Consider the following 23807-nt stretch of genomic DNA (forward strand, 5'->3'; position numbering starts at 1 on the left):
TTGTATATGTAGATGGTTATAAAAGTTGTTTATAATGGACACCATCATAGAGTTTTTGAAGACTCTTTTTAATACAGTAAAATATAACATAAAATTTCTTGTTTTAACCATTTTAAGTGTACAATTAATTCAGTAGCATTACATATATTTGCATTATTGTGCAACTATCACCACTATCCATCTCCAGGACTTTAAACCATCCTAAACTGAGACTCTGTACCCAATAAACAATAACTTCCCCCTTGCCCCCAGTAACCACTGTTCTACTTTCCGCCTCCATTAATTTGACTACTCTAAGGCAGCTCATATAAGTAGACTACTCTAATATTTGTCTGTGTCTGGCTTATTCACTTTGCATGATGTCTTCAAGGTTATATCGTATTGTAACATGTATCAAAATTTCATTCCTTTTTAAGGCTGAAAAATATTCTATTATATATGTAAATATTCACACCACATATATACACGTACACACCATACTTTATTTATCCATCGATGGACATTTGGGTCTTTCTACTTTTTGGCCCCTGTGTATAATGTTGCTAAGAAATGGGCACACAAATATCTGTAAAAGTCCCTCCTTTCAATTCTTTTGGGTATATACTGTTAGGAAACTTTTATGTTTTAATTTATGTCTTCCTGTACTACTTGACTTTTTGCCATAAACATATTTCCTTTAATAAAAAATAAAAGATATGGTAGCCAAATCATACTTATTCTCCTTCCTCCAGAAAAAAGTTGCCTTTGCTCCTTGAGATCCTTCTTCCTTCCATTATTGGTCAAAATCAAGTTGTGTGTCCTCCAAAAGCATTTCATTGTCTACCAAATGATCCCTTAATTGTAGCTCACAGTGTTCTGTATTTATGATTTGCTATTTCAACTACCAGTTCTCAGGCTTGGGATAAGGTTATCTAAATTCTATATCTCTTATAAGTTAAAGTCATGAAAATATAAAGGTTTGGGGTTTTGTTTTATTTTAAGGAAAAAAGACACAAAGGAGTTTTTTACCCTATTAATAGATTTAGATAGGCTATGGGCACATTAATTCTCCTTAGTCTCTACTCTTACTGTTTTTCCCTATCATTGAGGCCACAGGTCAGGGACTTAGTTAAGATTCCACTCTTAACCACTATTCTAGATTGACTGACTTATAGAACAAAAAATGAACCATAACTGACAAAGCAAATTCATTTAATGGACAACTGAAGGAATTCTCTGCCTTGGTAGCAAACTCAAAAATGTGTAGATGAGAATAAAACAAGGGACCACAGGAATAAAAATATAAGCCAACTTAACTGGAGTGAACTGAGGGACCAGGGTTAGGTATCTGGAAAAGACTGCCCAAAATTATAAAGATTCTAGCAATGCACAAAATTGATAATGGCTTATTATATAGAAAATACAAAGAATTCCTACAAATTCATTTTGAAAACTAGGAAATGGGGCAAAGACGATAACTCATAGAAGAGGAAACCCAAATAGCCAACAGATATTACAGAGGATCTGAACCTCTGCAGAAATCAAGGAAATGTAAATTATAATTTAGATAAGTTCTTACAAAGTGACATGAGGAAGTATACAAGAATGTTCACAGCACTATTGTTCATAACAGCAAAAATAATGTAGACAACGTAAATATCCATCAATATATAAATTAATAACTTCCATTGGAATATAATACAAATGAAATCTAAATCAAATGGCACACCATACAGCAGTTAAAATGAACTTGAGATACATGTACTAACATCAATAAATCTTAAAAACCTAATGGTAAATAATAAAAGCAGATTTCATAAGGATATGTAAAGGGTTAACATTAAGTATGTATTTTTAAGTATATAAAATAATACCATATATTTTTTATGGATAAACACACATACAGTAAAAGGAGACTTTAATCATATCTGTAGTTTTGTTTCTTTTGGAAAAAAACAATGGACTGGAAGTAAATTGAACAAATCAACATTTTGTCACATCTGATTAATATTGACCTTTATGTTTAAATATTTCATGATAATAAAGAAATATCGCTATATTTCTTATGTATAATAATGACATTGTACTCATGTTAAAAAAGAAAAAAGTCCTCATCAGTTAGGGATGTATACTGAAGTGCAAGTCAAGAATTTCCTTTAAAGTATTCTAGAAAAAAGAGTAGGGGGTAAGGTGATTAAAATATTGGTAATTGTTGTAGATGGGTACACTATACTTTTGTGTATGCTTGAAGATTTCCATAAAATAAAATACTTCGGGTATTTTTTTTTTAATACTCATTATAGAAAGAGAAAACAAGACTCTCTAGGATGTGCTGGGATATTCATGGCAAAGAAATATAATTGAGGGCACCTGTATATTTATTCACTAAAACCTATATGCCAGGCAGCACTACCTCTTGAATTGGATGTTTGTTTTTTTGTTTTTTTTTTTAGGCGAAGCAACTCTTGGTTAACCTCACATATTACAAGGATCTTGTCATCTTAAAATCCCTTTATTTTTTAATTTTTTTATGCCTGAAGCACCTGGTCTTCCTAGGTGGTCTCCCATCCAAGTACTAACCAGGCCTGATCCTGCTTAGCTTCCAAGATCAGATAGGATTGGGATTGTTCAGGGTGGCATGGCCGTATGGACCAGTTTTAAAAAGAAAAAGTTCAATAATAAGAATTTTTTTTTACATATAAATATGATCACTGAATATAGTTTTAACTTCTGTTGACTTTTTTATACTGTTATTTTTTTCAATTATAGTTTATATACAGTATTATTAGTTTCAGGTATACAACACGGTGATTAATCATTTATATAACTTACAAAGTAATCACTCAAAAAAATCCAATACCCATCCAATGCCATATATAGTTATTACAATACTACTGACTACATTCCCCATGCTATATGCTTTATATATCCCCATGACTATTTTGTAACTACCAATTTGTACCTCTTAATCCTCTCCCCTCTTTACCCATACCCCTATCCCATGCCCAATCCACAACGATTAAAATGCTCTGTATCTATGAACTGGTTTCTGTTTTGTTTATCCTGTTCTCTAGATTCCACATATAAATGAAATTATATGATACTTGTCTTTCTCTGTCTCACTTACTCTACTCAGCACACTAACCCTCCAGGTTCATCCATGTTGGTGCAGATGACAAGATTTCATTCTTTAATAAAAAGGATATTTATAACCTATGCACTCAAAGTCATAACCATTCTCAGACAAAGGGTCTTGCCCATTACCCAGACACTATATTTCATGTTCATTCTCGGTTTTTATAGGATTTAATTCCATCAGATAAGTCCTTATTATTTTAAAATGCATGGTTATTTGTAGATTGCCTTGGGATGATTTAAAAGATGTATCCTTAGCACTTATGACGATGACAGCCCAGGTCCATTAAGATTGCAACCATGGAGGCAGAAGTTATCACGATAGTTGGGTCTGCTTCTTCTACTCTGCCTTCAAGATTAATGTCAGAAGATATAAGATGCACATCCCCCCACATTTCCTTAGACAAGGTATTAAGAGCCTCGCGCAAAGACAACACTTTTCAACCATGTGTTGGCAAAAGACACAACGGGTGCAAGCTGAGGCATAATCTGAAATTCTTGGGCTGCTTTTTTTAAACCAGTAGAGGGAGCAAAACAGCTGTGCCCAAATCTGATTTCACAAAGCAAAGGAGAGCTGATAAAGCAAAGATAAATTAGTTCAAACATGAAAAAAACTCTATATGATTCTGTGAATCACCTGGTTAGTTAAAAAAAAAAAAAAAAAAAAAAAAGCAGAGCTTTATTGTATAGTTCCACACAGACAGTATGACCTACAAATAATCCAAGTAAAGAGTATGATTCTTCAAGTCAGCTCCGTGAGCTTGGCTGTTGGGTGCTTGTGGGGTTGCACCCAGCCTATTGGGCACCTCAGGGGGAGCACAGGGACCTCATAGGAAGGTGAGGCCTTTCTGCTTAGCGCCAGTTTCAGGCAAGGAACAAGCAGAGGTGTCAGGCCTTCTAGGCCTGGTCTCCTACAAAAAACTGTTTAGTTTCAACACATCTGGGAACCCCCAAGAGAACACAGCTATTCTGATGCTGGTCATTTGGGGTTGATTTAAGTTTGTACCAAACTCATCAATTCATCCTGAAATGTACTATAATCACAGTGGGGAAGCAACTTTGTAGTTACAGAAGACCTTTATATTTAAAGAGTACTCTTTCTCAACGTGTTCATGAGTTATAAGCAGAAACTATGCAGGCCCTCACACCACACTGTAACAAAAGCAATTATTTAACATTCTTATTTTATAGCCCCAAAAAGCTGAGGCACAGAAGGAAAGAATTTGCTTTGAATTTCCTCAGAAAGTCAGCCAAGCACAGGACAGAACAGAGAGCATTCTGAATCAAATGCTCCAGTACCACAACATTCTTTGAAGAGCAAAAACCTAAAGTTAAATGTCTATCAACAGAAGTCTGGTTAAAATTATCATTCAGAGAAATAAACCAAACACAAAAGGACAAATACTGTATGATTACACTTACATGAGGTACCTAGAGTAGTCGAATTAATAGTGACATAAAGTAGAATGGTGGCTGCCAGGGCCTGGGGTAAGGGCAGTGGAGTTGTTTAATCAATATAGTGTTTCAGTTTTGGAGAATGAAAAACTTCTGGAAATGGATGGTGGTGATGACTGCACGACACCGTGAATGTATTTAATGCCACTGAACGATACACTTAAAAATAGTTAAAATGGTAAACTTTGTGTTATGTACACTTTACCATAATAAAAAAAGGCAAAAAGTTTGTTCATGTATGTACTATGTATTATGCAGCCAAAAAAAAAAAAGCATGAGGCAGCTGTGTCTATACTAACATGGAATAATCACTAAGATATAAACTGTGAGTAACTGTATTAACTATTCAAAACATTTTTTTTTAATGGCACAATGGGATTAGATGATCCACTGTGGATTTCACCTTTGATGGGCAACAAAGGTGATGCTATAAAAGGGTACAGAAGTGCAAGCTCTGGAATAAGCATCTGGATTTAGATCTTGGCTTCACTATCTAGCTATATGTCCTCAGGTGAATTATTCTACTTCTCCAGCCTCAATTTTACGAGTGTAAAATGAATAAAATAACAACTATCTCCTAGGGTTGTTGTGTGTATTATTAAGTGAGATAAAAAATATATAAAAGCACTTAGCCTAGTATGTATATATTAGGTATAAACACCCCTCAAAACAGCCTCATTTTTCTTAGATATCATCCATGAATTTGTCCTAATCCTTCAAATTCTTGTTTTAGGTAGCATAAGAGTATGAATAGCACGATATAGTTTAACAAAACAAAAATATACACAAATTTTACATGGACAGATGCAAAATGGTTTGCAGATATCATTTTATATTGCTACAGCTTTTCCTTTTATTTATTTATTTATTATTATTTATGCCTACAGCACCTAGTCTTCCTAGGTGGTCTCCCATCCAAGTACTAACCCAGCCCAACCCTGCTTAGCTTCTGAGATCAGACATCAGGCTTGTTCAGGGTGGCATGGCCATAGACCATGACTCCACTGAGGCGCAAACCGAGGACCTTCTCCGTGTAAAGCAGACATGCCAACCACTGCACTATGGAACTATGTCCCAGGTTGTTTTCTTTTACCTTGCCAAGACTAAAGGAAAATCATTCAGCCTTGCTTTCTTTACGGCCTATGTAGTCTTCCTATTCATTGTGTGTGACTGTCACTCTGTGAAGCCACACCTTCTTTTATGTGGACCATACCTCTCCTGAACCTAAGAAGCAGCATTGCCATATAGAGGCAGAGCCTGTGTGCCATATAGTCCAGCTACATCAGTGAATGAGAAATAAGTCTGTGCTGTTATTTTTCCAAAGGTGAAAATAATTAACATTTGTGCAGACGTTCCTTCATTCATATACATATTGTTTGTGAGGTAAGGATTATATAGGCCATTTTTCCATATACGGATCCAGAGAGACCCAATGACTTGTTAATAACTCAAGGAAGTAGGCCTGGAGACTAAGACCAAGTTGTATCCCTCTACCAAAGTACAGAGGCCAGAATACTAATAATTCCAAGTGAGGATGCTCCACAGCTTCCCACAAGGAAGAAAAGCATTTTCCATTTCATCTCCTATTTAAATTCCTGGAGATGCCTAGAATTTTGTTGGCTTTTTTAAAAAGTGTAGAGTGTTGTGGCAGTAAGTACATCAGCACTTTCAGAGTTATGCAACCACCAATCATATTCAGGTGGATAGGGATTCCAATTTCTCCACATCCTCCAAAACTGAAATTCTGTACCCATTAAATAACAACTCTGTTCCCAACTCTCCCGCATTTAGCAACCGCCATTCTATCTCTAGAAACACCATTTCTGTCTCTATGAATTTGACTACTTTAGGAATTTCATATGAATGGACTCATACAATATTTGTCCTTGTATGACTGGAACATTTCATTTAGCATAATTGTCTTCAGTTCATCCATATTGCGGCATGTGCTAGAATTTCATTCCTTTTTAAGGCTGAATAGTACTCTATTGCATATACATACCACATTTTGTTTTATCCATTCATCTGTTGATGGATACTTAGATTGCGCCTACCTTTTGGCTATTGTAAATAATGCTATCATGAATGTGGGTATACAAAGATCTGTTCAAGTCTCTGTTTTTAATTCTTTTGATTATCTACCCAGAAATGAAATTCCTGGATCATATGGTAATTCTAATTTTCTGAGAAACTGCCATATTGTTTTCCACAGTGGTTATGCTATTTTACATTTCCACCAGCAATGGATAAGGATTCCAATTTTTCCACATCCTCACTAACACTTATTTGGCGGGGGGGGGGGGGTAGAGGGTGGTGGTGTTTCTTTGCTTTTGTTTTATTTATTATAGCTACCTTAATGGGTGTGAAATGTTTGCTGGCCTTTTTGTCCTTCAAATAATTGCCTCGAATGGTTCTTCAACTCTTTATTGAATACCTTGGAGCACATCACTCAACAAGCATTCTGTTATTTTTCTTCATGTATTATTTTATACTTAGCTACTCTGAAATTCAGTTACCATTTTTCTGCTTACTCAGTTCACCCAGACAAAAAGAGTTGTCTGCATTTTGCCCACACTGGTTTGGCATTTCACTACCAGAAGGAACTAATGTCATACATAAATTTGGAATATTTATATGCATTCTCTCCTCAAATCACTAACAGAAACATTAAGAGCACTAATTGCTATTTGCCCACGCCTGCCACTTCTGTAATTAGACCAGGTTTAGGGGTGGATATAGCATGAGGCAGCACAGCACAGCATTTAAAACCACAGGCTTAGGATACAGGTATTTAGGTTTAACTCTCGATGTTGCTGCTACCTACTTACTAGCTGTGTACCTTTAAGCAGGTAAGTAAACCTCTAAATTGTATTCTCTTATATGCATAAGTCAGAAAATAACTCTACCTATTTTATAGTGTTAAGTCAGGATTAATTAGATCTGTGTGAAGGGCCTTGGCCCCTTGCCTGATACATAGCAGAGCTAGATAAATGTTAGCTAATTATTATGCTATTTGAACTCCAACATCGATAGCTAATATCAGCTAAATTTACTCTGGGCCAGGGACAATCCTAAGGGTTTTAGATGCAGTGGTCTCTTCTAATCTTTTTAACAACACTATGAAGCAGGTATTGTTATCCTTATTACACAGATAAAAACTACAGAAAAGCTAAATAACTCAAAAGTACACGGAGACTAAGAATGCAAACTGGGATCTGAATCTAGGTAATCTGGCTCTAGAGACTGCTTCTTGTCATGATGCAACCCAGCCTCTCAAATATAACAGGGACCAAGCGGCGAGGCAAATGAGTGAAAGCTGCCAGATTAAATGGCAGACTAGAGAATACACAGCCATTTTTAAAGGAAAAACCACTACTCAGCTCCAGCCAGTGATTACCAGAGAGGAATGCAGGCTTAATGTTGCCAGTTCTTCCAATTTTTCAAGAGGAGGCAGCAACCTGATTTTGCAGCTAAATGCAGGCCTCAGTAAATTAGGCTGCATTTGGCTCATGGACAAGTTAGGGTTGGGTGATTTGCCCAAGGTCACAAAACTGGGTGTAGTGGCACTCCCTAAATCAGGGAAGTGCAGGCAAGTATGGAGAGACAAAGACAGGTCATATTATATGGATTTTGCTCTTTCCTACAAAAGTAGTCACAGGAGAGAATATCAGCATTAACTTCTGCTAATACCTTGCTCTTACCTATTACTCTTGTTTTGAAAGCTGAGTCCACTTAGATACCTATTATCTCATTTTTCCACATCCAACTAGGTAAGTAGGGTATAAACATTATCCCCATTTTATAGATGTGGAAAGTGAGGCATAGGCTTGCCTCAATGATGGAAGCCGACTTCTAACTTGAAGAACTTTAAATAGGAAGCAGGAATTAAAGTAGCAACAACACCCTAATTAGACAGCTATGTGCCCATACAATAAAAATGGTTTCCCTAAAATCAGGTGACTAATAGCAGTGGAATTTAACAGAGCTAGAGTTTTTTAATCCTGAACAAGCACACCAACCCCTAGACAATATTTCTAGTTCCTGAGCAGAAAGGAATCCACTTACAACAGAATCACAGAATAGAGTTGGAAGACACCCAAGAGATCATCTTCTCTAACATCCTTATTTGCCAGTGAAGAAATTGAGGCACAAAAGAGGTAAACTCACCTATCTAAGAGCATACCATCAGGTAGAGGCAGAGTGGAATTCAAGTCTAAGATGTTTGATTCCAGAGCCCTTGCTTTTCCTAAAGTGTGGTAAGCAGAGGCCATTGGATGATTTCAGACAGTAGATCAACAATTTTAACAATTATGTACTTTATATTAGCAAAAAAACAAACAAAAAACTAGAATATAAAACCTATAATTTGGGGGGTGCAGAATGGGAGGAGAAGGTAAAGGAGAGTAAGATGTTCAAACTCCCAGTTATAAAAGAAATAAAGCAAGACATGGTTCCATAGTGTAGCAGTTAGCACGTCTGCTTTACACGCAGAAGGTCCTGAGATCACGCCCAGTGGAGCCACGGTCCACGATCTGTGGCCATGCCACCCTGAATAAGCTCGATGTCTGATCTCAGAAGCTAAGCAGGGTCAGGCTTGGTTAGTACTTGGATGAGAGACTACCTAGGAAGATCAGGTGCTGTAGGCATAAATACTAATAAATAATTTAAAAATAAATAAGCCATGGAGATGGTTGTATACAGCACAGGGAATATGTCAATAATATTTTGATAATTTTGCATGGTGACAGGTGGCTATTCAACTTAGTGTGTGATAACACTGTAAGGTATATAAATGTCAAACCACTGATGTACAACTGAAAGGATATAATATTGTATGCTAGCTATATTTTAATAAAACTTTTTTTAAAACAATGATTTCATAGACATATAATAGTTTCCTTTCAAACCAGAAAAAGTTAAGTAATAACGCGGGTGCTATGCTTTAACTACGACAAATATCAAAAAGGTGGGGCTCACAACTTCTGAAATTTAGAGAACAATTTACCAGCACCTTTACAATCTACCACTTTGAGGGAGGGCCTCTAAATCTGAGGCTGAGATTTGATACACAACCAAATGCAAATGGGGTAACTAAGGATCAATCTCAAAAGGTATCAGGAGAATGTGACTATATTAACAAAGAAAGTTACAACTTAATCAGTTGTGCTGTGATCGGCCTAAAGAAAGACTACAAAATAAGCAAAACTAAGATAAGAATATTCAGACTCACTAATAATCAAGGCCAGTAATATGAGAACTGAAGCAATAACAAATTTTTTAGTGATACAATTTTTCACATACTGGCTGAACTGGCAAAGATTAAATGATGCACAGCAATAGCCATGATACAATCTCATAATAAACTGGTATGAGTATAAATTAGTTTAACCATCTTGGAGGGCAAATATATATCAAATGTATTTCATAAATATAAGAAAAAAATTCATGCCCTTGACCTAGAATCTCATTTCTAAAATTTTATTCTTGTAAAAAAAAAATTTTTTTTCCACAAAGGTTTATCTATAAGAACTGTGATAAAAGCAAAAAAATAGAATGAGGGAACTGGTTATATTCTGATAGAGGCCCTTGACAGGATACAGTGCTGCCACAAGATCATGTTTTAGAACAGCTGTTCTCAATGTGTGTTCCACGAATCCCAGGAGAGCTGCAAAAGTTGAAACTATTTTCACAATAACATTAAAACCTTATTTGCCTTTTTCACTGTGTTGACATTGCATTGATGGTGCAAAAGCAATAATGGTTTGTAAAACTACTGGTGTCTTAGTGTTAATCAAGACAGTACGGCAAACTGTACTAGTCATTAGTGTATCCTTAACTGCCACATGATGGCAATAAAAAACAAATGTCAGTTTCACTTAGGAATGTCCTTGATGAAGCAGTAAAAATAATTTTATCAAATTTCGAGCAGAGTACATAACTTAATACTCTGTATGATGAAATGGAAAATACACATAAAGCACTTCCACTGCACAGAGAAGAACAATGGTCATTTTGTGGAAAAGCAAAAGTTATTTTGTGATGGCTTGCATCAAGAGTTGTACTGGCTTTTTTCATGGACTACCATTTTTACTTAAAATAACTGATCTGGATATTTGTCAGATATTTTCTCAAAAACAAACAAGATGAACCTGTAACTTCATGGAAAACAACTGGTAGTATTTATAACCAATTATAAAATTTAAGCTCTCAAGTGAAAACAAGAATTTTGAAAAACTTGTATTCAGTACAGTGAGATCAATCATTTCCCAATACTTATCAAGAATTTTCTAATGAGATTAATGTTAACAAATATTTCTTGAAATATATAATGAAATGTGTCAAGATTTGGAAAATCTACATAACTCAATGAATATTTTCCAAATGATCAGTGAATGATGTTTTATTAAACAATGCAAAGGGCTCTATTCCTTTTAACAACCCTATGAAGCAACCCTATTATCCAGATGATACTACAGAAAATCTGTTTTTCACAACAGATTAAAAGTAAATGTCTTCATAATGTCTAATATGACATTAAAGAGATTTGGGGAAAAAATGCAACAATGCTACTCTTCTCACTACTTCTTTTATCCTGGAAAAGTTATTTTTAATTAAAATTTTTGTTACTATTAAGTTTATTATTGCTATTCTTCAATGTTTTAAAACTTTCTCAGCTTTAAATTCTAATACAATAAAAATCAATACATATGACCCACATAAAATGAAACTCTTTAGGGTCTTCAATGATTGTTAAGAAAGTAAAGAGGTCCTGAGACAAAAGAGTTTGAGAAGTTTTGCTTTAGAATAGTGATTCTCAACCAGGATAATTTTTCCCCTCAGGGAGCACTTGGCAAAGTCAAAGAAACTTTTGGTTGTCACAGCTAGGGGGATGCTGCTGGCACATCCTAGTTCAAGGTCAGGGATGCTGCTAAATATCCTACAATGCACAGGACAGCTCCCCTAACAAAGAATTATCTAGCTCAAATATAAACACTGTTGAGTTTGAGAAACCCTGCTTTTTAAAAATATTCAATAATCTATGAAAAAAATGTTAATGTTATGTAAGAAGAAAGTTACAAAATTAGAGATGGCCTAATTCCAATTTTATTTTTAAAATGTGTACATATGCATATAAAAAGGCTAAAATATGTCCAACATATCAAAAATGGTCATCCTGAGTAGGTGGAGTACTAACTTTCTTTGAATATCTTCCAAATTTCCTGTAACTAATACATGATATTTTTAAAACTTATGAATAATAAGTAGGAACAAAGTGCCACATTCTGATGACTTGTATGATTCAAAAGGAAATTCTCAATAGTAAAATATGGAGTTAGTGAAATGTTAAAGAACAAAAGTTCCTCAAACAGAGTTAGAGGAACACACACACAAAAAAAGATTCTTAGGACCTTAACAACAGTAAAGATTTACAGGGAAGTTATTAAGGTAGTGGATGATTCATTGTAAGGTACTCTCAGACCATGTATTGTCTCTCTGTCCAGTTCTTCCTTTGCTATAAACAACTAACCTAGACAATACATGCCCCTGATTATATCACAGATGCTCTTCATTCATTCTGAGCAGTCTGATTTTTTCAGTTGTTATTGTTTTCAATAGGAACACTGCCTGCCTGATTTTTGCAAAATTCCTTTCATAAGTAACATTAACATAACAAAGCCTTCTTTTCTCTTTTTGGGCAATTCCAAAAAGATTGAACTAATCAATGCTGCTACCAATGCTTTCTTAGTCCTTCTAGGAAAGCATACAATACCCACCCTCAAGCAGGTATAAACAGAGATGTCAACTCTGAAACTGGCTGCCAAATACGCAAACTTCAGTTGTTTCTTGCCGGTATATCTAAGGCAAAACACATGCCTCAGCCATCTATGTCAGCAAGTGATAAGATAACAGTACTAAGCCATCAAACATGGTTAAAACATCTATAAAAAAAGAAACATTGTCAGGGACTCCAACCAGTCACTTGGCCTTAAGTAGTAACAAAAGATACAACTGAAATTTAGATACAAAACATAAATGGAAATTTAGAATGAGGAAAGTGGTATAACAAGATTTTGACAGGCATCTGGATTTGAAAAATATTTCTCCTCTTGAGTAAATGTTCTTGGAAGGAAACAGGCTTTCCAATGTGAGGAAGTATAGGCAGGCTAAGAATTAAAACTGGAGACCCAGGCAGAGTGACAGTCTGCCTCCATCCTGGAAAATCATACTTACTCATCCATAAAATATTGAGGCACCACCAACCTAACCTCAACCAAAACAGCTATGCTCAGGGCCAATAAAATCATACATAGAATGTACTAGCAGAGTATGGCACCAAGTAAGTCCTTTACAAATGCAAAACCTCATTACTTTCCCTACTGAGAGACCAGATCGGAAAAATCCACATTTTAATTCTGATTGTACTACTTACAAGTAGTGAGCTACTGGGCAAATCACTCTACCTCTTTGCTCCTTTGTGTCCTTACATGTAAAATTAAAGGCTTCAGTTAGATGATCATTAGTTCTTTCCAGCAATAAAAGTCCATGATGCTACAGAGGCAGAACATCAGTAGCATAAGATCACAAGTGAGAATGGTGAAATCAGGACTCTAACTCAGATCTCTTCAATTTCTTTATTGATGACTCTCCACAAAACGGAAGACGTTCTAGAGCCAATAGGCCATATACTTGAAAAACTACAATTCCTGAAATCCCTTCTCAGGACCAATCTACATACTTGAGGGGGCCAACTCTTACTCCAAATGTCCTGTAGAGCTGGATAGATACTCCACAAAACTAAGCCTGTAGGGTGATTTTAATATCAATAACATATCCACTTTTGGTTAAAAACACCTTAGGAAAAAACTCCCAACTCAGTTAAGAATCATTCCTCAAAATGCCTTTCCTCAAAATCAACTCTGCAAAAAACAACAATCCACAGGAAGACTTAAATGTAGGAATGAAGAGTAGAGCAAGAACTATAAGAGGAGGTATACAAAAAGGAAGGAGTAGCCTTTGAACTTAACATTTTCTTAATAGTCTTATCCTTTCCTCTTCCTGCCCCTTTCTAATAAGAAGACAAAGAGGGGACAAATAACCAACCCACCACTCTGCCTCTCAGGCTCAATCCAGTACCTTAAAAGTGACAGCTGAAAGACCAGACATGGGGAGAATGGAGGCTTGGAGGCTTTTCCACCAGAGGCACTCAATGGTGAATGGGAAGAATTAAGAGACTAGGTCTTTGGTTTTACCTGAGCGCCAGACAGCTAGGATGATTATAAGTGGCCATAAAACTAATCATCCAAACTAGGACCTTTTTAAGAATGAAAGGAACACTAATAATTATACTGGGACAATGGGGAAATTGGGACAGTCCCAAGTAAACCATGATATATGGTCACCTTATTTATAAAGGACCCCAGCAGGCAGCAAGGCACACAGGAGACCTATCGACAGAGTTACCTTATCAACCACATTAAGTAATCTTACCTCACCTTATCAAGTGGCAGGAGGCCCAGCAGAGGCAACAGGGAAGATGGGAATCTGCCTTTCTATCTCTGCTACTTGGATCTATTAAAAACCTGTCAATGTCCTCAAATGCCATTTTCTCATTGATTCCTACATGCCCTAGCCCTGAAATATGACTTCCATTTTAAAATTAGCCCCATTTGGAAAATGGTACTGAAGAACACATGGACTTGACCTCATGCATATCAACTCTGTATCCTGAGAGATACATGATAGAATCTTGGGTATTCAACACCGTAAGGTGCAAGGAGTGAGGAAGGTGGCTAGGAAAGTGTGAACATGAAGGCATGGAAGAGCAGACAACCAAAGTGACAAACTACTATCGTCATGTCTTTCCCTAAATCCTTGACTTAGGAAAATTGATGTGAAGAACAAGTGGAATCCAAGACCAGAACTTCTTTGTTCACACAGTGAATAACCTTGAAATGAAATGCTTTCTTTTTCACACAAGCAGAGTGAAGTTGCTGGTGACAGAAGTAAATTTTACTTGCAAGAACACTACACTTTAAGTTCATTAAGGATTAAACAGGCTTATCATCTGGTCTAGGAGTCATACCTCCCTTATGATACTGTGTCTGTGGAAAAGTGTTTCCAAATATTTAGTACAGAGTGCCCTCTGGGCAAATAGTCCTATGTTATGTTATTTGAACCTTCTTCCCAAAAGCACTTTATTCTGAACCACATTACTTATCTGTGCCCCAGGAATAGATATTTTCTCCCCATGCATAATTATGAGAAAAGATACATATTTCTGCTGGCTGACATTCAGCCAAATGTACTCAATCAGCATGCTTTCAGCAGATATCAAACTCAAATTACAGGCTCAGTAAATACATATATATTGTTGGTACTTTTAGTTGTGCTAATGGAGAAGAACCAACTGGGAAACAAGAGCATAGTTACCCCTAATTAGACTACAGTAGATGAGAATTTAACCCAGTATGAAGTTAGTCACATGGTTTGTATAAGCAAGCATAAAACACAAAATATAAAAAGGAGGCTTTAGATGACTACCAAGACCAAAATCCAGGTGAAGTGATTTCTTGCACCAAGAGAGATCTGCTTGAGCAGTGAGTATTGTAGCTGTGACCTGAACAGTGCTTACTGGCTCAGAAGAACTGTTTATACATAAAGGGGAAAAAAGAAATGAGAATGTAGGAAAAAAGTCAAATCCTTTAAAAATGCACATAAAATCCTAAATATTTCATAGCAGATAGCCAGCCTTATGTCTTAGAGCTCATGCAGACCCAGGCTGGAAATCTAGCTCTATCACAAACTTTAGGAGCTTTCACAAGTTACTGAATTGCTCTAAGCTTCAGTTTCCTCATATGTAAAATAAAGATAATAGTACTACCCTACCTTAGGAAAGATTCTTTAAGTATTAAATGTGATCATGCATGTAAATGTACCTAACACATTATGAAACTCCCCCAAATAATATCTACTAAATAACATAATAAAATACTAGCTATTTTTATTGTTAAACATTTATTTTTATAAATCGCAGTGTCTCAGCTGAATGTCAGATGAGGCAGTCCTAATTAATATGGTCAACAACAGGGAGCGCTGTTGATTTTTGAGGGAGCGCTGTTGATTTTTGAGGGACCAGCAGGGGATGTGCGAAAATGAGTTAAGTTTTAGGAAGTTTATATTATGTTGGCAGTGGCGACTAGTAAGTAAAGTATTAAAGCTGAAAAGAACAAAAATTTGAGAAGCACCTATTGGAACCAAATTTTCTACAAAGACCAAGGTAATAGGCCAAAGTAACAAAAATCTTTTTTTAATCCCTAGAATTACTTCACTTCATTTTAACCAGAAACAATATAATATCTATTTTTTACACTAATGCCCTACCTGTTCTCTGCATTATAGAACCCTCAGTGGTCATTTATCAATGTCCTTTCTTTATTCTTTGGTACTTAGTTATGACAATTAGTACAAAACCTTTAAATGCCTTGTCTTTCTAGACTACAGATAATACTGGCTATTTTCCAAGCAGCAAATAAGACATATAAAGTGCTTAGCAGAGGGGCTAGTATACGTTACATGCTAAATAAATGTTAAAAAAATAATTCTTTTAGTTATTAAAATTAAAAAGGCACACATAGTATGTTCTGATTAAATATTTTTAATGAATAAATAAACAAGGTACTTGTGTGGAACAAGTTAACTTCACAGCAAAACACAGAAATATAATTTATCATCTAAGGAACAACCAGAGTTGTATTATGTGCTCAGAAACTGCTAACATTCAGCTTTTAATTCTTTAGAAAAGATCCAGAAAAACTGGCCTACCCTATAAGAAAAAAAGGGAAAGAAAAATATAAAAGGCAACTTAGAAACAGCACCTCCCTGCGAGCAATGGGCCCTACTTAGGATCCTAACTGCCAAAGACTAACTGAGCATCTCTGAACCAGTTACTTTCCTATTTCTCTATTCCTTTTCCATAAAATGAAGATTTTTTTTTCCACCTGCACGATTCGATTAGGAAGAAAGAAGATATAAAAAAGGTTACCTAATGCAATATTTCTCAAGCTTCGAACTTGATCACTTTTTGATTTTTGCCTTATCCACATAACACTTTCACCATTAGTTTTCTTTAAATTGACTCTTTAAAATTTAACCTAACCTTAAGCAATAAATCTATTAAAAATAATACTTTATACATGCTAGTTAACTTTTCTAATAGGCATAAAATAAATGTATTATTAAAATTCAAATATTCATTCAAAGATTACCTAAAATCAGCTTACACACCCACATTTTGGCAAACAGTAATCTAACTCTTACGATTTAAAATAAAAAATTTTAAAGGACAGGGAATTAAGTAGGAAAGAAATGTAATTTAATATTCTCACAATAATCTAAGGGTTAATCCTAAGAGATTAATATTCAGTTCTCTAATTATAAGAAACAATGTGGGGCATCAAAAATTGAAAACAGCATTAATACCTTCTTAACCTACATAATCTTAATTTGAATTAGGATTTTAGATCCTTTAACTTTAAAAGACTTTAATTCCACCCTTGAGTATATAAATCCAGACTAAAACAATAAGAAAAGCAATTACTTCTTTCTTGAAACTGTGAAAAAAAATTAAAATTAAATGCTATTTATTAATTATAGAAGTGCTCAATGCATGAGAAAATAAACTTATCCATTTCTTAACTCAGAAAGCATTATCCATTTGTGTCTCAAGTTTTACTTATCAATAAAGTTTCCCTCATCTAAATGATTCCAACCATATTTGACAGCCAAATCTACCAATTATCAGTGAATGAGCCACTCTTGCACCTGGGCTGATACATCCTTTCAATGTAACTGAAGGCTGCTGCTCTTAGAAACTCTTAGTAATCAAAAACACATTGGGGGTAAGTCAAGTCGGTGATGCTCTTTTGAAAAATACTGAACACAAAGACTTTTTGATATGATAATAATGTCTAATGAGACTGGTGGTCATCAGTTAAACCTCACTAGGTTATTTTAAAGCAGAAGTAACAAACCCCTGGCATAATTTTATTTGGCAATCTTTGATAGATTTCACTTAGCTGACTGAAGAACAAGTGTTTGGAAAAATAACGTGTATCTATAAATATCCATGTTACCTTATCTTTATCACATGATCTCTATAATTTATCATAGCAATGTCCTCCAAGGCCATCTCTTCAGGCTTCTTTCTATCACACAGGCAAGAGGATTTTTGCTATGTTAAGTACCATAACCCAGAGAAAAATCAGATATCTATTCAAGTATCATAAATCTGAGGGGAAATTTTTTTTTAATTTTTTTTTAATTTACTGTTGCAAAAAATAAATGCTCCGAAAATATAAGCTTCTTGAAAGCATAGCTCCTGTCTTACATTCACTCGAAAACTATTTGTTGAATAAACAGACCAAAGAATAAAACTTAACACCTTCAAAGCAATGGAGTATCAGTAAAGGAAAAAGCCCAGAAGAATGTCCAAGAATCGATTCCCTAATCACTTTGCCAAAATTTATGTACTATGATAACTTTTCAAAGTCAAAATCTGTCCTACCACTAGCCATATTTCTCCTGAAAAACTCTAATTAGGAGTTTACATTCTAATTAAACACATGAGAAGTTTTAATAAAGTCTGACTTTTATTTAACTGGCTAAATAAAGCCAAATACTATCTGTAGATAATATGCTCTTAGATAAATTTTTTTTTACAAAAAACTGATTCCATACTATGTGATATAACTTGTGACTGGGCAGCAGGAAATTAATTAATTTCAAATTAAGCATAGTTATAATCATAGCTATTATCTGATACTTAAAAATATGCTTTCATGACAATACTAGGGTTAAGGCTTATTCACAAAGCATTTTTCACAGTACCTCATTGAGATCTTTCTCAATTTTTCACACTGCACTCTGCCGTATGCAATAAATGTTAGATGGTGTCAATCTCCCAAAAGCTTTTTGTGAGCTTCAAGTTAAACAACATAACAGTTGCAGCCACAGGAGTAACAGAGCAACAGCATGGCCTAGGCCCTTGTATTAAGAATTTTACTAATGTTATTTCATTCAATCCTCACCAGGACCCTGTGAAGTATCACGGTCATTACATGGATGAGGAAACAGAGAGGATTAGTGACTGTCAAAAGTAACCCAGCTAGTAAGTAGTTGAGTTGATAGTCACCCCCAGGCAGCCTGACTCCAGGGTTCATGCTCTTAATCTCTATATATAACTGTTGATACTTAACAATGTGAAATAGAAATAGGACTAAATAGTTATCCCAGTTGTAAATAGAAGGCAGAGTTACAACCCAAGTCAGATATACCCAGAGCTACATTCTGACTGGGCTCCCAATCAGATCCCAAAAGTATAAAGGACTCCATTTTAGGAAAAAGAGAAGCATAAGAGGAGGCAACGGAAAGTACTAGGTGCAACCAAAGACTTTAAAAAATATGTGTACTAACGTAACCTCCTTGACATGGGTGGGATCTCATGTAAACAGCACTTCAACATACACTGTTCTTCATCCCTCAAAGAATACACATAAACATTCTAAAAAAAAACTGCACACATCAAGCATAAGCTATTCTTTATAAAAAATAATGTTCATTCGAACCCAGGCCATTTACAGAGTACCTTCACATATAACATCTCACTGACTATTACTGCTCTGTTAGGTTAGTGAGGGCAATCTGCTACCCTTATTTTACAGATGAGGAGTGAAGACACTTACCTTCACATTTTGGGACTATAGAGCCTCCAACTCATGTCATGTGACACTAAATCCCAGGCTCCTTCTTCTATACCACATGTGCCTCCTAATTCCACATCAAAAGGCACAAACCTATCCTGTCTGCCCCATTTGCACAGGTCCATTCTCAATATTGTTGAGTGCCAGCTAATGACATCATGAGTTATTAAGTACAAAAGGGGAAAAAAAGAAACTCAGCATTTTCTCTAAGAAGCCTGGCACTCTGTTCAGCACCTAACCTAAACTACCTAATGTAGTTCTCACAACAGCCTTTCAGGTAGGTGCTGGTGTTCCCCATTGCATAGATCAGGAAACAAACTCAGAGGGGCTCATCAATTTGACATAGCAGTGATTTAACCACATGTATGCTATACCACATTGCCTTACATGATATTACAGTAGTGCTCTTTTTAATCAACAATAAAAATACATTTAAGTTAAAATATTTTAATGTTTTAAAATATTAAAAAAATCATGCTGCCACTTGTTGCTGTCACAATCTCACTTCCCAGCAGAGCACCTTTTCTCATTCCTGATTTTCTCTGGTTTATTCTTAATATCTGCTTAAAAATGCCTCCCATTGTGCCCTTGAAAAGAGGCTAGCTGTTAGAACAAAAAAGCAATGATGTATCCTTAACAATATTTTGTAAGGCCACAAGAATAATGCAATTATTACTTTTGCCCTAAGTCTAAGTTAACTCTACCAAACAGTATGTGTCAGTTATAAGAAATGTGAGCCTGCCAAGCAATTAGGAAATGAAAACTGAACAAACTATGAACAATCATTTTAATTACTGCTTTCTGAAGACTTGAACCCATCCAAACAAGATACAACAAAATGCATCAAAATAATCTCATTACCACCCTAGATTCTGCCCTCCCACCACCTTATTGTGAGGCATTGGGGAACAGCTTTAACCTCAAAATATTTTGTGTTCCTCCCCTCAGGTGTTAACTGCTAAAGAAGGACAATGATAAAAAAGAAAGGTGATACTTTACTTTTAAACACAGAAAGATTATTGAAAGACTCTCCAGGACAAAATGTAATTAGCTTTAACAAGTTAAGCTGTATTTATGATTCCGAGAGAGCTACCTTATCTGAAGCAAACAGGAAGAACTTTCTGTTAGCATAAATTGTACTCCTAAGGGAAAGTGAATAGCTAAAAAGGCTTTTAACCAAAACTGCATGTTCATGGAATAAGAAAAGTTAAGTCTATCTAAGCTAAATTGGAGGGGTAGGTGGAAAAGCCAGTTGGAAGGACTAGGAATAAGGGCAGAAATAGATAAAAAGGAAACAGGAAGAATGGACCTAGAGGAAGTGTGAGGAGGAGGAAAAATAAGGAGGAAAGAAGGGTGGAACCCAGAAAGTTCTCATAAAGATGGGCAACTCAGACCTAGAAAAGGAAACAAATGCCTAGAACTAAAAGGTTTGCCAGAGCCTGCACTGTGGAAATGACCTTGGCTTCTACAGTCTAAAATTAGGATAAAGGAAATTAACTGGCCAAAACTAGAGAAAATGAGGTTAAGACATAGGGGAAGGTCCTGAACAAGGATAACTGGTAGCGGACAGAGGCAACTTTATTACTGCTTTTTAAAAAGTTAACTTTAAATGGGTGAATTGTATGGCATGTGAAATAATCTTAATAAATTTGTTATTTTTAATAAGTGTGTTAAACTGGGCAATGTATGACTGTATTTATGATTTGATGAACATGATTAGTTCAGTCATATAAAAAAGTACCCCTCAAATTCCCTCATCCATTAGGGTGAGTTTACTTGTGTCTGGGAAGGAGACAGGAGGATTATGAATTGAGAAGAAGCACTAAGGGAAAAACCAAGAACTTTTAGAGATCTTCCCCCATTTTGCCTTTGGAATTTTTGGCTGTGTCGGGGAAGAAAGCTTTTGTTTGGGGTATGCCTTGAAATGGAATATCAGGTTTCTTCAGGGGATGATCTAAGGCCAAAATCTACCTAATCATAGAGAAAACGATCTAGGGTGGAAAAGTCAAGTAAGTTCTGGAGAAACCCCAGAAGGTTTATCGTGAAATGATCACATAGATATTATCTCTGCTACCTCCAAATTGGACTGCACACCCCATGTCACTTCCGAATGTTACTCGCGAAGACGATGGATGTTTTGCCATGATCCCAGAAGTTTCTGGCGAGCTGCCTACTGACGTAAATTAGAAAACCGTTTGGGGACCCGCCTGAGTGAAGCGAAGCGCCACGTCCAGCACTGGGCTCCCCCTTTCCTCCCGCTCACTGTAGGAAAAGGGACGGAGGAGGGCAAAAGACAAGCGGGAACGCTAGATCACCGGTCTTCGCCCTGCTCCCCTTAGCAGGGTTTCCGGGAGTGGCCCCCAGTGTACCCTCATCCCCACTCGTCTGCCTTGGGCTCGCGACCCTAGGAAAGAGGGCGGTGGCGACGGCGGCGAGCGCCCCCTCGGGCAGCAGGCGTACCTCCCCCAGGGCAGCTGTCGCCGCGGCCCGTCCGGCCCCGGCCTCCCCGAGAGCAATAGGCTATCGATTCAGCTGCCTGTCGCTAGGAGCCCAGGGGAGAGCGAGGCCTACACCGCCCGGCCGGAACCCCGGCCTCGATTTCGCCACTTTCCCCACACCAGCGGGGGAAGCCAGGGGCATCCAAGCCCAGCTGGGTGGGAGGGAGGAGGAGCAGAGATCACCTGCAACGGCAGCCGCTGAGGAGGGGGGTTGCGGGCGCGGGGCTCCCGCCGACAAGTCTCCTGGGGTCGCCCACCCGCCACCCCCTGCCTCACAAGTTGCGCATTCAAGTTCAGCCCGGCTCCCCTTAGCCTCCAGAGCCTTCCGCACTCCCGAAACCATAATAAAAACAAGACGTAAGGAGATGGAGCTGGGCTCTTAAGGGCGCTGAGGAGGGCGGCCAACAGCACCCGCCCGCCAGTCACCTCCCCTCCGCTCACCCAGACAGCCCCCGAGTCGCAGACCCCTACCCCTCCCGAGGCCGGCTCTGTCACCGCCCAGCCCCAAGGCCCTTCTCCAGGTCGCCAGCGACTGGGGCTCGAGCTCCCTCTGGCCTCAGGCGCGCCTCGGCCACCTCCCCCTCCAATCTCCAAAATGCCCCCCGCACCTTTTAAAGTACGCGGAGGAAGAGTTTCCCATCAAACTTTGTCAAGCGGTAACCTCGCCCCTCTCCCGACCCACACTTTCGGGGGCAGTCAGCAGGAGAGATCACTTTACACTTGGGATAAAGCGAATTAAGGACCTGTCAACCATTTTGGGTCTTTTTTATAGAAGACATCCACCCCTTCCCCTCCTTCCCTCCCTCCCCCTGCAATGGTTTTAATTTGGCACCAAACCTTCCCACCGCAGAAGGGGGGTTGAGGAGGGAGGGGGTGGGGACGGAGGGCAGGAGGAGGGTAGCGAGGGAGAGCGAAAGGGGGAGGTTGGAAAGAGGCCGGGAGGCGCGGGGAGGGGAAGGGGGTTGATTTACCTGAGACCAGCCACTGGCCTCCATTGTTGGAGAATTCAATGGCATTGACACAGCCGAAGTGGCCGAGGAGGTCCTTCTTGTAGAGGTTTCTGCAGCCCCGCAGGCGTCTCCTCTGAAAGTCCTGAGTGAGCAGGGGGTCCCCATGCAAGCCCCGCTGGGACAAGAAGCCCACCACTGACCTCATGCTGCCCCCCAGGCCAGCTCTCCTCTTCATCCTGGAACCGCCGCCGCTGCTGCTCGCGCCGCCGCCCCTCCCTCGGCCTCACGCGCGGCCGCCGCGCTCCCCCCACCCAACCCTCCCCCCGCGCAGCGATCCGGATGGTTCTTTAACCAGCCATGGCAGACGGAGCGAGGTGTGCAGACACTCGGTGGCGTTCGCGGCTTCCTGATGGTCTCCTCCCTCCCTTTCCCCCCTAGGCTCCTCCCCCTCCTTCTCCGCCTCCTCCAGCAGCTGATCCCCAGCTGCGGCCGCGCTTCCGCGATCCGCGGCCCTTCCGCCGGTCGCCGGCGCCGGGAGAACGCGGGCGGCGGCTGCCCTTCCCCCGCCGAGGGCTGCTGGCCGGAAGAACGCGGGCGGCTTGGTCAGGAGACCGCGGGCGGCGGCTCGGTTTTCCCGCCGCAGCTCCTCCCTGCGCGAGGGTCGGGTGGCGCTGAGGGTCGGGTGGCGCTGGGCGGAGGCGCCGCTGCACCCCCTGAGCGCTGCACTCTGTTAAGTTGAAGGCGCGTAACAATCAAAGTGGCCGCGGGGCTGCGGGCTCGTCTTCCTCCCCGGCGGCCAGCGGTCCATCGCCGCCAGGAGGCCCAGCGCCGAGACGAATTCGGCTCCCCGCTCAGTTTTTCGGCGGAGAGAATGCAGGCCGATAGGGCAAGGAGGTGAGGGAGGACTGCGGCAGAGGCTCCAGTCGCCTTCCCTCAGTTGGTCTCATCCTGGGCCCGCCCGAGCCCCGTCCAGGGGACGGGAATCAGGAGATAGAACTGGACACTTGGGGTAAGGTTGCCTGGGAATTCTG

General features: G+C 38.5%; 1 protein-coding gene and 2 pseudogenes across 4 annotated transcripts in view; all 3 read right to left on the minus strand.

Annotated features, from left to right (window-relative positions):
- The window catches only part of DCAF5 (DDB1 and CUL4 associated factor 5), an 87310-nt gene extending 64016 nt beyond the window's left edge, over positions 1-23294 (minus strand). The window contains exon 1 of one of the 4 annotated variants that reach the window (XM_036239081.1): positions 22798-23294. In XM_036239081.1, the coding sequence (XP_036094974.1) occupies positions 22798-23011 (214 nt within the window). In that variant the 5' untranslated portion in view covers positions 23012-23294. The remainder of the gene's footprint in view (positions 1-22797) is intronic. The other 3 variants (XM_016131261.2, XM_016131263.2, XM_016131264.2) reach the window with 3 other exon arrangements.
- Positions 2512-2629, minus strand: LOC118600563 (annotated as a pseudogene).
- Positions 5448-5563, minus strand: LOC118601409 (annotated as a pseudogene).
- Positions 23295-23807: the final 513 nt, after the last annotated feature.

The sequence above is a fragment of the Rousettus aegyptiacus genome, unplaced genomic scaffold, assembly GCF_014176215.1.
Source record: "Rousettus aegyptiacus isolate mRouAeg1 unplaced genomic scaffold, mRouAeg1.p scaffold_m13_p_3, whole genome shotgun sequence".
NCBI lineage: Eukaryota > Metazoa > Chordata > Mammalia > Chiroptera > Pteropodidae > Rousettus > Rousettus aegyptiacus.